Raw genomic sequence first — 14580 nt, forward strand, 5'->3', positions numbered from 1 at the left:
AGCGTAGACAATAATTGCCCGTTCGGCCAAGCAGAACATTATGTTTTATCAGACCACAAACTCCCCAGTGGCGCATAACGGACACGTTAATGCAATGAAATCTTTATCTGGCCCTGGAAAGTCCCCTTATGAATCTGACTTAATGACGTGAGTAAACACAGAATGGTTTCAGCCAGCGTAATATGACTTTGTGGTTTGCACGTTTGCTAATGAGGCAGCAGAGGGAATGGGGAGATGCATTTGGCCCAGGTACCGGTAATTTGAACCACTTCCTGGATCAAGAATATTTTTTGTCTTGCTGAAATTAGCTTATTTTAGCATTTGACCAAAGTGCGTGACTGTATATCCGCTTCATGTACTTTTTGGCCAGTGGCGATTGGGGTCAGAGAATTCTGCATGACTCTTTCATGATCACCTTTTTGACTACTTAGTTGCTTTGAAGTGGCTATGGATCTTCCCCCAGCCAACCTCAATGTCAAGGCAAAGTGGGGGCAGTTATACAAATAAGGAAGTGCTTACTATGGACGGGCAGGAACTCTTGAGACCCAACTACTGTTTTTGTGTCAAATTTTCCCTTAAAACATTTGCATGTGTCATTAAAACGATGAAATATATTTTTCCTGTCATTATTTTTGTTAGTGCCCTGGGACTGATTGGGGACCAGTTCAACTCCTGTGGCCCAATTTGGGACAAGCGTTGCTGAAAATGGATGGATGGATGGATGAATGGATTCTTTTGTTAGAGGCAGCCATGTGATCAAAAAAAAGACGATGGGGTGGGAACACATTTATAGTTATTGTAAGATTACTTGAGGCACTTTCATCTCTCCAGCAATGCAATGCAATCAAACAATGACTAATTTGACCCAAATCTCATTGCAGGGATTTAGTATGTAAATTTAGAAAAATATCTCGAGGCAAACCACTGATTGACACACACATACACACACACAAACACACACACACACGCACACAAATAATTGAATTCAGCCGTGAACAAACTAACAATGCCATTTGTTTAATTATAGTTGATGCATCAGTTTGGGGAGCAGAGGTTTGCAGGGATGTTCAATTAAAATTGCAATTTTCCTTATGAGTTAGTAAATTAAAAAAGAAGCCTACCCTCGATTATGTAAAACCACAAATATTGGTTTCTTCATGCAACAAACTTATGATTGCAAATTAGCAGCATGTGCCACTTATCATATCACATTGTTTTTTTTCTCTCCGACGTTTCGTTTTTAATTTACATTTGGACATTGTGGACTTCCACCCAGTAAAATCGCTGAGATAACTGTTAAAGTGTTTACACTGAGCAACACTTCTTTTGGGAGATATTTCGAACTGGTTGAGGGGACAATTAAATTATAATTTACTTCCTCATAATTTCGTGTTGTGTTCAAATTCTCGTAAATCTTTCATCCATTGTTTTTTTACGTTACGTAGGGGGGCAAATACGATGGGGGAACTCTCCCGCAAAAAAACAAAAACAAAAAAAAAACAAACAGGCCTTCAAGTGGCTTTTCACTTTTCACCACGAGATGGCGGTGACTGCAAACTAATTCACGCCGGCGTTCAAAGATTGAATCCATCACCGTTAAACCGGAAATATCGACTCGCCGTTTTCATTGTCCTATTCGGTGGGAGTGAGCCAGTCATTAGCGACTAATTAATCAATTAGTCATCCGGCTACTGTTAATTGTGTTTGGCATGTGCATTACTTCCCTGATTACGATAGTAATAACGTCGCCTCTATGATGAAGGAGTCCAATTAACTTAAGTGTTGTGTCGGTTGCACAAACGAGCGTCTCGCTTTAATGTGCAAATATGGTGCGTTTGGGTTCTATTTTTTTTGTGTGTCCACGTGTTGGACCAACGATTTCCCGACACCTAGGGGGGAAATAATTAAAATTCTTATTACAAATAGCATAGATTAATAAACTTGCGTCTTTAGTCAAAGGAAGTGGGCGAAATACGGCATTCAAATTTAAGACAAACTTTGCACTTGGCGGGAGGCAGGGTTCTAGTGGAGGCAAACAATGGACGAGTCGCTATGGAAACAAGGCCGTAAACAGACGGCGGCTGTCGTAAAAAGGCTGCTGTAGAAAACGAGTGGCGAGATAACCTATTGTGGTTAGAAGAGCGGAGTAGTGAGCCGAGCCGCTATTCGGGCAAGAGGAGCGGAGAACAACCACCTTTCTCGTCCCTTTAAAGACACTCATGCTATGCGGACACATATGGACGTCCTCGCGCCACGCCAGTCCTCGGCTCTTTTGTGAGGAGAACGCGGGAGGAGCTGGTATACGAAGAGTTAAGATTCGACATCCTAACTGTTTATCTGAGAGGCTAGCAGGCTAGCTGGGTACATGCACGGGGGTGGGGGGAGCCGCAACGGGGAACGGAGCTCGCGTGTTCGGATCGATGGGAACCGAACGCAGTAGAAATTGCCTTTTGTTGCCTTGAAGTGGTCCGAATCACCCCACGCCTCAACTTTGAAGAATTGACCGACTGAAAGTCGAGCGTCCGCTGTTACTCTTTTCCCCCCTCTCCACTCATCCAGGAAAGAAGTTAATGTCACGCAACGCAGGTTTGTTGGTTTGGCTTTAATTAATTTGACTTTCATCGTTTTAAGTCCGTTCGAAATCAGCATTAATGTTGTAGCCTTTAAAGTAATTGTGACTGGCTCCGTGTTTTTCCTTTACACGAGGCTTCGCGTGACACTTTTGTTGCGTTTTCTTTGATGAGAGCAGCCGATAAGAACATTTCTTATCTGATGCCCCCATCCTCTGAGTAGTACAAGACGGTAACTTAACCACTAAAAACGGCTGTGTTACGTTTTACAGCAAAAGAACACTTTGAGTCAATTAAGAACATAGTACGGCGATTGCATTTGGAAAAAAAATGCCATAAATTTGGTCGAATCATCTGACGATGTTGCATTTGGAGACGGGATGTTTGAAATGCAGAGCAAATCAATATAACCGTGACTTTGGTGTCTCTTTTAGCTCAAGACCAAAAAACAGACATGATCAGGTCTTTCCCAAACAGTATTTAAATCAATACAAAACAGCCCATAAATAAACGAGCTTTTAGTGTTTCACTCTTAGTCCATCCCATTTTACGTTCTGATCGAGCGTGTGGAAAGCCCTTTTTGAAAATAACCTGTTATGATTTTCGACACCTACTTGTCAGTGAACTTTGCATCTATTTGCTTTGTTTTTGCATGACTTATTTGTTTTAGAAATGTACCGGCTTTAAAAATGAAACAAGACCCGTGCGCATACAAATTTAACTTCCACAACGCCTGCAGCGATCCTTGTTTTTACCCACATAGTGGGACTTCATTTCTCACAAAGACTCGACATAGTTCCCCTCAAATGAGAATATTTGTGGCGACTGTTGGTCAGGACTCACGGTGGTGGTGGTGGTTGGGTGGGGGGTGCCTTGTAATTGTAGCCTCAAAGCTCTCCCAGGAATAACAACGCACTTTGCTTTGTGACATCAAGCCCTGAAGCCAAATTACAAGTGTGTAGAAGTGTTGTTAATGAATCAATGAACCGCTGTCCTGTATGAACAATTTGTAAGAAGAGCCGGGGAGATTTCATAATCACCTTATGTCGGCCGCGTCATTGTCAAAATGACACAGTGGCTACATATAGAATTCTGTTTTTTTATTTTTTTTTTTTTCAGGAACATTGGCGGCTTGCTGGAAAGCTGGCTTGGGACTTAAAACGGTTCAATATTGAAGATACTGCTTTTTTTTGGTTGTTTTAGCGGCCGTTTGATTTCCTTGAGCCTTTAAACATCGGCTGAGTCTTTAAAAAAAAATCAATCTAAATAAGCCTGCGAACCTCAAACAGTCTTGCACTTTATCACCCCGAGATCCTCAAAAACAAATAGATCCCTGGATTAATAATGTCACCGGGAGAGGAGAAAAAGGAGGCTTCTGTTAATTGCTGCTGATTTTTGAAGACTTAATGTGCCTCGAGGAGTTTGAAGTGCTCCAGTGATTAGGATCCCTCTCATTGCCGGGCCGGCCTGTGCTCTTTCTGTGAGGTTTTTATTCATTCATTCATTCATTCATTCATCTTCCTAACCGCTTCATCCTCACTAGGGTCGCGGGGGGTGCTGGAGCCTATCCCAGCTGTCTCCGGGCAGTAGGCGGGGGACACCCTGAATCGGTTGCCAGCCAATCGCAGGGCACACAGAGACGAACAACCATTCGCACTCACACTCACACCTAGGGACAATTTAGAGTGTTCAATCAGCCTGCCATGCATATTTTTGGAATGTGGGAGGAAACCGGAGCACCCGGAGAAAACCCACGCAGGCCCGGGGAGAACATGCAGGTTTTTATTTTTTTTTGGAAAATATTTTTTTCTTCATGCGCTCAAACATTATTGACTCCCCCAGTCGATAACCTTGGCAACTGGAGCCTCGCCATCGCAATGACAGCCGGGGTGAGGTTCGTCTGATGTTTCGGCTGAAGCCGCCAGCAAACAGTGTTTAACGCTTTTTCTTTTTAACGCGTGCGCTTTCAGACTTCAGTTCCGCTGTATAGTTGGGTCGTTGAAGGTACGATGACGGAGCTAAAACTGGTTTGCACGATGCTGTTGTCAAATCAAGGCGTAAAAAATTACCTTAAAAAACTGTACAGGTTTATGACAGAGTTCTATTCTTAAGGCGGCAAACGATCTTGAATTTTGGCACACGTCGGCTTGCGTCGTCGTTTATCATTCAATGCGGTCGTGCGTGCCACTCTAAACATTCAAACATGGAATGTCATGAACTGTAGACCCGTTACAATATGCAGGGCAGGCCAGTAGATCAAGAAACTCGATGGCCTCTTTTGGAAAGTAAAGCCTCCTCACCTTTGCACCACCTATTGTTAACCTTTTGCGGAAAATATTGAATTGGAGCCAAATGAGAATCCACTTGTCCCAGTCAACGTCATTCAGGAGCGGCCACTATTGCTGACGTCAACGTCTCACCTGAAACTGTGGTCATCTCTGTCCCATTGCTTTGAAAAGAACTCCCAAAAGATGATGTAAAACAAGTCGGGTCATTTCGCAAAAGTTGGGCAGCCGCAACTTTTGTTTTTCATCCAAATATATCGTGTAAAAATAGCTCTGCTGCCTTAGCGTACCTCAGCGATTTGATTGAGCCGGGCTTATTCCAACTGGTAGAAATGAGGGATGCTTTGCTACAGAAGAAATGGACCACAGTGGTAAACCGGGGGCTCTGCCCTTGTTCGTTGTTTCTGCCAATGAGTTCCAGATTGGTTCTCGAAATTGAGATAGGCATTCCGCGATGAATTTTAGATGGTAGGATCGTGCTCACTGAACCATGTGTATGATTCCCAGCTTTCCTTTGAATGACAACAGGTTGTCAATTTTTTTGGGAGACCGCAAACGAGTTCAAACTGAAGCGGAGACAGCTCAGCAGGTTGCCGTTAGGTCAGGCACCCTGTTTGGCCGCAACTGCTTTTAAGACATAATTCGTATTGCTCTCTCAGAATGCTGTCATTTTCTTTCTCCTTTGCTTAAAAAAAAAATAATACAAAAACGTATCGCAGCAAAACCCCAGGAAAAACTACACACTTTGCAGATCAATGCCAGTCGTTTGACTCTCAAATGGATGTTTGGGGTGATCATGTGGTAGCTTTGCTCATGCCGGCATTGACGAAAAAAAATCGAATGACTATTTCAATTCTTGCTATTTCTGATTTGTGCTTGAACGTTCACCTCAGATGCCATTAAAAAAAGAGAATCGGTTTATCCCGCAGGATCCCAGCCAGCCCTGTAATATCTTAATCTCAATCCAGTTTTACTCGGCCAAGAAAGGAGATTATCCCGAGAGGAAACTCCCCATCTTATCTGCCTTATCCGTCAAACCTTGACGTGGAACGATCGGAAAACTACAGCGTTATCCGTTGCCCGATTGGAACTTTGTCATTCCGTTTTTCCGTGTCTACACAGGGGTCGAGCTCCCTGTTCTCTCCCGGTAATGAAGCGTTTTGAAGCTCTTGGCATCCGCCCCAACTTGAAAGTTTCAGTGTGGATGCGAGGCTCATTTGCTATGCATGAGGAGTGGGGCGCCCTTTTGATTTGCCCGCCTTACTTTGCCTCACTTTCGTGCTCACCGGAGAAAGCGGGGGTGGGGGGGGGCTGCCCTGCCCTCATGATATTTGGTATTTTTCCGTTTTGTATGATGGATTCTTCCTCCTACCGTTTTGAGCGGAGTGCCGATTGAGACCGTGACGTCGCCGGGGTGGGATGCAATGCAAGGGGGTGGGGGGGCTTTGACACCGTATCCACAATGAGGGTCCGCAAAGCTTAACTTTCCGTGACCTGCCTCCCCTTTGTATTCTGTCGGGGCGACATCTGGTGCCGAACACGAGCAAGAGCGTCTGGCTCCCATTTAAAAGCTCAGAGTGGCCTTTGTCAGGAACCCGAGCAGGCGACCTTGCCAACGGGAACGCCAAAGAATCAAACCGCTCGGTGGTCCGCAGTGTCAAAAGAGGGTGTAAAATTCACAAGCAGAAGCCAGAGCAGGGTCATTAACGGGGAGTAATAGCCAGATTACGACTCGCCATTCACGGTATTGCGTTAAGGTTTCGGTGGGTGTTTCACCGTGTCACTCTGGTGCTTTTCTCTTTTATTCCGGGTTGTTGGTTTATTTGCGCAAGTTTCTTGGCCATCGCTGAGACCTCCGGTTTCCTCTCGTTAAACGGACACCAAAACCGTTGGGTGCGCATTATATTCTATTTTTGGCCGGCGCATCTAACATTGACATAATCCTTCGTTGGACAAGACGGCAAAACGCTACGCGTTAGCCGCTTGCCTGTGCCTTCTCATTTGCCCCACAGTGTCGTCCGTCCTTGGGGGGGGGGGGGGGGTTGTTCAAGCTCGCCGCGGAGCAGAGTGACTTGTATCCACTCCCCTTCGTCATTCGCTTGAGCTCCTTGCTGATCCTAGTCGAATCTCATATCTCCTCACAAGATCTGGGCTGCCACATCGATGCCCTTAACAGTCTGTGTCAGGAGCTGAGTGGCTTTTTATTCAATATGTTAAAGAAACGCGATATTCAACCCCCCGGCCCCCACCCCTTAAGCTATTCACTCCCTCACTCCTTGTAGTGAAATGTAAAATGTATCCTTTCTTGGCCGTCTTATCGACGTTTTGCTGTTGGCTGACTTGATGTTCTTATTTTCTCTCCGCCAGTTCATTTCCCTTTCCCGATGGAATACGATTATCTTGGAGAAATAGATTTTTTTTTGGGCGGGGGGGGGGTCAATCGAATTATCATGTTGGGCTTTTAGCACGTGCCTTGCTCCTGAGAGGTTATTCTTTTTCTTAAAATTGTTTGTTTTTATTGTTCATCCATCACACCGCGGACACTTTGTGGAAGTCAGCGTGAGCCCAAAGTGCATTTTAAAAGTGCATTTCGCTCGCTCAGTGTATTGCAGTTCACAGACTTGAAAAGGCATAAAAGGAATGCCTTATCTGACATCACTCACAGTATTGTGCCGCTTGACATTGGATACTAAATGTGCTCTTAACATTATTCACCTGTAAAGCCCTAAAAGCCTCCCTTTTTTTTCTTTGTATGATTAATTAAATAAATCAACAAATGCCATCCAGATGTGACGGATCACCATTGAGGCTTTCCATCTTGTTCACGGCGCATTATATGCCCACCAGCTTTTTAACTCATTCACTGCCAAAGACGTTTCTAAACGTCTTTTCAGACTTGGTCTATAATTGGCTGGTACTGAACGAGTTAACGGCAAGAGCAGACAGACAACATGCATAAATCTTGTTTCCACTCAAAAGGAAAAAAAATAATAAGTACAGTTGCAGCTGTCTACTTCCCCTTTAACTCATTCACTCCCAAAGACATTTTTAAACGTCTTTTCAGACTTGGTCTAGAATTGGCTGGTACTGAATGAGTTAAATGGGTTTGGTTTATTTTTAGTGATATTGGCCTAGGTACACTCAGACGGCGGTGGCGTGCAGTTTCTTATCGGAGTCCCCACAGCTGCTCCAGTCGCCGCCACCGCTCACGTCGGGCGCCTCCGGGCGAGACCGCATCTCGGCCGCTGGGCCCGAAGGCCGAATCAGTCAGCGCAGGCCACGCTAATCCGCTTGCTCGTTAGCCGCGCCCTCTCCCTCATCAGCCGTTCTAATAGGCATGTCCTAATGAGCTCTTAATTGAAGAATGCTAATTTGCACGGCTGGCCTCATTGTCTGTCTCGAAGCATCTTGAAGCTCAAAGCTGTTCAAAAGCTGATTGGGAGTCTAATATGATTTGGTCTCGGATAAGCTCATGTCCCCGATCCCAGATTTGAGTCTCTTTTTCGCGCTTGATTCTTGACGGGTCCTTTAGCGCCAGACGTGGCGAATGTTTTAAACGCCAGGAAAAAAGGCGGGAACGGGGAATTGATACAAATGCAGCGCGAGGAGGCCGGTGCGGCACATTTTTGATTTACACGAATCAGAAGGCATTTTAAATCTTCATTTCGATAGCCGATGATCCCCCACTGTATCCGTGCTTTTTATCTTTTTTTTTTTTTTTTTTTTACTGTGAGTCTACATAAAATGATTTTCCTCAAGAGAACACAACACTGGCAGCTCTATTACGTTGGCCGTGCGCCATCCCTTCGTAGGACTAAGGTACGGAAAGCTCCGGGATGATCTGGAACAATTCGACTTCCTCTGGCAATCGTGTATTCTCGGAAACGGGGCCTCCTGTGAGCTAGCGCATATTAAGTAGTCGTTTACTAGGAAGCCATGAATAAAATGGATAATTACATTTCTGTGAATGTGTTTTCAATTGTGCACTATTCTGACGAGTTTCCTACTTTTTAATTATTATTTTTTGATTTGCTTCCAGGCTTGCTGACTGAAGGTAGCCCATAAACGGGAATCCCGGTTGAACATGACTCATCAGCCACAGCCAGGGACTCGCAACCTCGCCCCAGCTTGCGGCTCGAGATGCCAACCCGATGCGCCCTGACGGAGAGGTTTTAAAATCAACTCGCTGACACCCGTGTGGATACTTCCTCCCTCGGCCAAATTCCTCAAGACGTCCCTTTCCCCCGACTTCGTCCTCGCCCCACCATGATGCGCTTCCTCCCCCTCAAACTTGGCCGCGTGTACCGCTGTCTGAAGCTCCTGTTTGTGGTGGGGCTGTTTGTCATCCTGCTGATGAACACGCACAATCTGTTCGCCTCGTTCCAAAAGAACGAGCTCACCGACCGACGCTTCATCAACCTCAACAAGTGTCCCGCCTGCTTCGGCACCAGCTGGTGCCGCAAATTCATGAACGGCCAGGTTTCGTTTGAGACGTGGGGCCGCCTGCGCTTCCTCGACATCTTTAACGTCAAGAACGTTTACTTCGCCCAGTACGGGGAGCCCAGGGAAGGCACGCGGCGGATCGTCCTGAAGCGGCTGGGCTCCAACCAGGAGCTGGCCGAGATCGATCAAAAGATCTGCAAGAGGGCTACGGGCAGGCCGCGCTGCGATCTCATCCAGGCGATGTACAAAACGGAATTTGCCCGGATCAATGGCGACGTACGTCTTCTGACTCCAGAGGTGGTCGAGGGCTGGTCAGACCTGGTACACTGCCCGTCGCAGCGGCTGCTGGACCGTGTGGTTCGGCGGTACGCCGAGACCAAAGACTCTGGCAGCTTTCTGCTCAAGAACCTGAAGGACACGGAGAGAATGCAGCTGCTCATGACGTTGGCGTTCAACCCGGAACCGCTTGTTCTACAGGTATTGTTAACCTTCATCGAGAAGGTTAAATCTTCATGACTATCGATTATAGTGGTTGAGCACTATTTTCCGCACTTATCAGGTGCACCTAAAAGCATTCAATTTTCTCAAAAACCGACAGTGTGCCTTATAATCCGGTCTACCTTATATATGGATCAATATTCTGATTTCTTGGATGTTTTAAATGTTCTGTAAAGCACTTTGTCCTTCTAGTTTTATGTATAATGCAACCTCAGCCACTATTGTAGCTTCTATTCTGTGCGCCTTATAATGTGGTGCACCCTATGAATGAAAAGTTTTAAAATGGGCCATTCATTGAAGGTGCGCCTGATACAGTGTAACTTCTCTACAACGAAATCAAACTTTTCACTACAGCAAATTTTATCTCAGATGTAAACACACACACGCATATATACAAAACATATACGTGTATTCTATATTTATTTCAATAGTGCATAAGTGTGAGCATACACTTATTTGACACTTCATATAGCCAGTGTAGAAAGAAAAAAACGGGAAAGAAATTTCGAAATTTACGACCAGCATTCACTTTCACTTACATCTGTTTCTTGCACAACGTCTTACTTTGCTTCCTCCATGTTTCATTTGATCACTTTTACCCTGTCTTCAAGCATCGGAACTCTTTTCTTCACTGCTTGGCATGCAAAGGTCCGTTTTGTAGCCATTTCAGCAATGTCACGTTTGTGCTGCGTCTGAAACTAACAATAACAAATACTTCCTGTACTACTGCGCGTGTGTAAACCAGTGTGGTGGTTGCTGTTGCCGTTTCGGAGTGAAGCAGTAGGATGTGGCAGGCTGAGGTCGGATTAGACTTTTGCGGAAGGTTTGTTTTCGTTATAGTGAACCTCGTTGCGAGGCAAGGGTGGAGAAGATTATTTCATATTGCGCAACAGGGGGACTTTTTGTTGCAGAAAAGTGGGAATGGCTTTCATGCATTTCAAGATTTTTTTCACACTGGGGGGTATTTTCGCCCATGGGGGTTTCATTCTAATGCGGAAAATACGGTACATTTCTTTATTTTTTTTGTTGAAGCATGTTGCTATTAGTATCGGCAACCTAATCATAAAATTCAGGCGTATGGAGGTGGTGAGTTGAAGCTGAAGGTGGACAACATGGTGCTGATAAAATTTGTCTGTTTTGTTGTTGTCCTTGGCTGCCTGGGAGATCTGCGCTCTCCTGAGTGACATGATATTTTCAAATTCCTGTGACTTTCCACTATCTGGAGTTTCCATTCACTGTTGTTTTGATTGGCCGGAGTCATAGTACAAGGTTGCTTCTTTCCGAGTTACCTTTGGCTAAGATCACCAGTACAAAGCAAGTGAAGCCATTTTTCTTTTGGTGGGGGAAATGCTGAGTCGAACTTCCTGTGGTCCTCTCCCATATATATATATATATGTGTGTGTGTGTGTACAATTAGGAAGAACTATTGCAGCCTCCAAGAACATTTGGCAACTCTCGCAGTCTCGAGAACATAGTTTTGAGAGCCGTGGCCTCCCGAAAGATGAGAGGCATTGGCTGGCGGCTATACTACATATTCAACACTATATGTAGGGCATATTTGAATTATTCAAGATTGCATCTGCAAACGGTCCAAGTTGTTTTTAATTTTAATTCACGTCTGTGTCCAGTGGGCTGTCGTCAGATGCGGGCAACTTTGCTTGGAATGGAGTACTAACAGGATAACGCGGGCCTGGCAAGTCTTGTTTTGTTTATTTTAGCTGGATGCTGTCATAAGAATGCCAGCTATTCCCCCCCACCCTTCATTCAGACTTTAACTATTCTGCTGTAACTCTTGACGGTGGCCATGTGCTGAAAGAAAACAACCTGAAGTGGTCACAGACCAACTGAAGGCCTTGACTACCAAGTCTTGTAGGTGTTGGAAGTGCACAGCTGGCGCTGACATCTCAAGAAGAGCACGGCGTGTCATCCCCCCACCCACCCACCCACCCACCCACCCACACACACACACACACACTCCCACCACCCTCCTCTGGAATTTACAAGCGTCCAATCCATTGCAATTTCAATCTGCCATTGACCGTGTCTCGACACAACAACAGTCACGTGCGGTCATTGAATAACTTTCAGGGCTGACCTACAACCCGTGGCCCCCGCTTTTTGTACACTATCAGGTCGGACACCTGCGGGCATTCCACCAGACAAAAAAAAAGGAAAAAAAGCGAGATCAGCTTTTATGTCCGGCTAACGTCTGATTAGCGTTGCACGGTCGCTTGCCCTCCCCTTTCTGTCTCCTCTGTTGTTCTTCCCCTCTGTGTCCGTCTTTCTGTTTTTGTCAGTTTATTAATATCTGCTCCACAAACTATGGGCCGCACTAGTCCATCACTTTGGACTCTGAACGTTCTACCTATCGTCAAAAGGTATGGCAAGGGGTAGAACGGCAAACGTTCCCCACCCAAACGCAACACTACAGACATCGCCCATTCCAACAAGTCACGTTTTCCCCTTCACCCACATCCCTTCTACTCTTTGCTTTTGCATATGGCTCATCCCAACACCTTCTCATCTGTGTGCATTCGAGGGATCCTCTTGGGCATTGGTCGCCAACCCCCGGGCCGCGGACCAGTACCAGTCTATGGATCAATTGGTACCAGAAAGAATAAATAATGTACATACATTTTTATTCATTTCGGAATCTGAAAGACGTTTTGTTTAGAAAAAAAAACGGATTCTCTGTTACACCCTTCTACAGTATGTCACTCTTGACACGCGCTTCTCGGTCACGTGATAGGCTAGCGCTAAAATGTAACCCGGGAGCTAGCAAAATGAGTAAATAACGCGGGTCCTTTGAAGTTTCTTTGGGAAGGGGAGAAGGCCCAGCGAGGAGACAGAAGAGGAGCCTATGACTTTCAGGAAAAACAATGCTACATTTAATCGTATAAGTATCAAGAGCCCTACTTAAAATACGGATTTATCCCAACGGCAGATTCCCACGCACCAAGTCCACTGCTTATTATGCGGCGATGGTGAGTCGTATTTTTCATGCACTTTGTATTTGCGGACTATCTTATTTTGAAGGCACGTTGAAATGTTACCATAGCGACCAGAGAGTGTTGCGGCCATATGGGACGTTCCTCATGTCATGATTTGTGTTTCTTATTATGTTTTGAAAATATCACAGTTTTCATGCAGGCCATATTGTTGTATTTATCCATCACACTGGTCCTTCAAAATATTGGCTGACATTTAACCGATTGGGGACTGCTGCTTTTGGGCACGTAGAACCAATGTGGCAGATTGGTCGGCATCGATGACGTACCACGCCATGTGTCAAATGAGTGACACATTCTGATGGCTGGTCAAAATGCATCCAAAACCCTCAGCCTCGGACTGCAGTCAACCATGAACAATTAATGGGCCTTATCGAGACGGAGCATCTTGGTGTCTGATTTTGGCCAGAGGTCGTGGTCTCAGTGTCGAGATTTGATTTCTACGCATGATAAGCCAGGACTGAGTTAATGAGCGTTTTAGTCAGGCTGTTTCAAGTTGCCTCATTGCTATCTTCAGTGAGTTTTTGGAGGTTTTCACGCTAATATTTATACTGTTCAGGTTCGCCGTCTTTAAGCACAGCCGTTTTCCCGCTCTCATTGTTTGGCAGTGCCTCCCCCCCCCCCCCCCCCCCCCCGGCTTTATTCAGTCGAATCATGTGCAGAACATTTCTGTCTGCTCAGCGAGCCGAGTTCCCCACCACACCACCCCCTCGATCTCTCTCCGAACTGGCTTGTGTTTGTGCTCTTTTAAGACACTGGCAGTAAATCGTCCCCTGTTTCACGATGAGACACCAGACCTCCTTTGTCCGTGGGAAACAATCTGCTGTGCTGTTTTGGCTCCGGCCAATAATGGCCCATTTTTGTGTGTTGGGCAGTACATGGGGCATACACAAACACAGCTTCCATTCCTCTGTCACGTGTAAGACCATTTGGCCACGGGGAATAAATATTTTTAGATGACCAAAAAAAAAAAAAAGACTGTGGCGAAATGCAAAAGCGGAGGAAGAGGTTTTGTTTCTCTCGTTTCCTCTCCGCTGAAAGCGGCGCTTTCCCTGAATAAATATCACTGCTATCAAGTGAAAAGATTTCATCTCCAAGTTAATGATTATCCCGCGTCGTCGTGGAGTGAGCTCTATAATTTAAAAAACAAAAAACTACATTTGTTTTTGCTCAAGATAATCAGATGGCGAGGATATACTTCTCAACTGTATTTGTAGAGCGCTTTAAAACAGCCACCCTTGTATACAAAGTGCTGTACGTGCAGCAAAGATCATCGATACGACAATAAATTAATAAAGACCGTAGAAAGGATGAAAACTGTCAAAAACTAAAAAAAAACAAGTCTCATGCTTAATGAAAAGACAAAGGATACAAATGAGTTTTGAGATGAGTTTTAAAGATGGGCCGCAAAGAGACTTGCCAAACGTTCAGTGGGACGTCATTCGAACGGAAAAGACTCGATCCCCTCTGAGCCTCCGCTTAGTTCTTGCTAACTCGAATAATGTCTGGTCCGTACACCTGGACCTAGGATCTTAAAAAGGACGCTAAAATGTATCGGGAGTCAGTGAAAGGATGCCAGAGTCTGACTCCCGCAGAATTCTGGAGACACTGAATGGAGGATTGGCTGACTCCAAAGTAAAGTGCATTAAGCTCTTATCAAGGGTTTGCATTCTTCCTTAACAAGAGAAGTCACATGTTGGCTCATGATTTGACCTCTTATTCAAGTCGTGGCGTCATAATTCAGTTGAGGTGAAAAATCAAGTCGTAAAGAGACAG

General features: G+C 45.2%; 1 protein-coding gene across 3 annotated transcripts in view; it reads left to right on the forward strand.

The window, feature by feature from the left end:
- Positions 1-2070: 2070 nt before the first annotated feature.
- LOC127592974 (divergent protein kinase domain 2A) overlaps positions 2071-14580 on the forward strand; it is a 35328-nt gene continuing 22818 nt past the window's right edge. The window contains exons 1-2 of one of the 3 annotated variants that reach the window (XM_052054115.1): positions 2071-2586; positions 8895-9775. In XM_052054115.1, coding sequence (XP_051910075.1) covers positions 9122-9775 — 654 coding nt within the window. In that variant the 5' untranslated portion in view covers positions 2071-2586; positions 8895-9121. Of the gene's footprint in view, positions 2587-4349; positions 4575-8894; positions 9776-14580 lie in introns of those variants that run through there. The other 2 variants (XM_052054118.1, XM_052054117.1) reach the window with 2 other exon arrangements.

Source organism: Hippocampus zosterae, chromosome 20 (genome assembly GCF_025434085.1).
Source record: "Hippocampus zosterae strain Florida chromosome 20, ASM2543408v3, whole genome shotgun sequence".
Taxonomy (NCBI): Eukaryota; Metazoa; Chordata; class Actinopteri; order Syngnathiformes; family Syngnathidae; genus Hippocampus; species Hippocampus zosterae.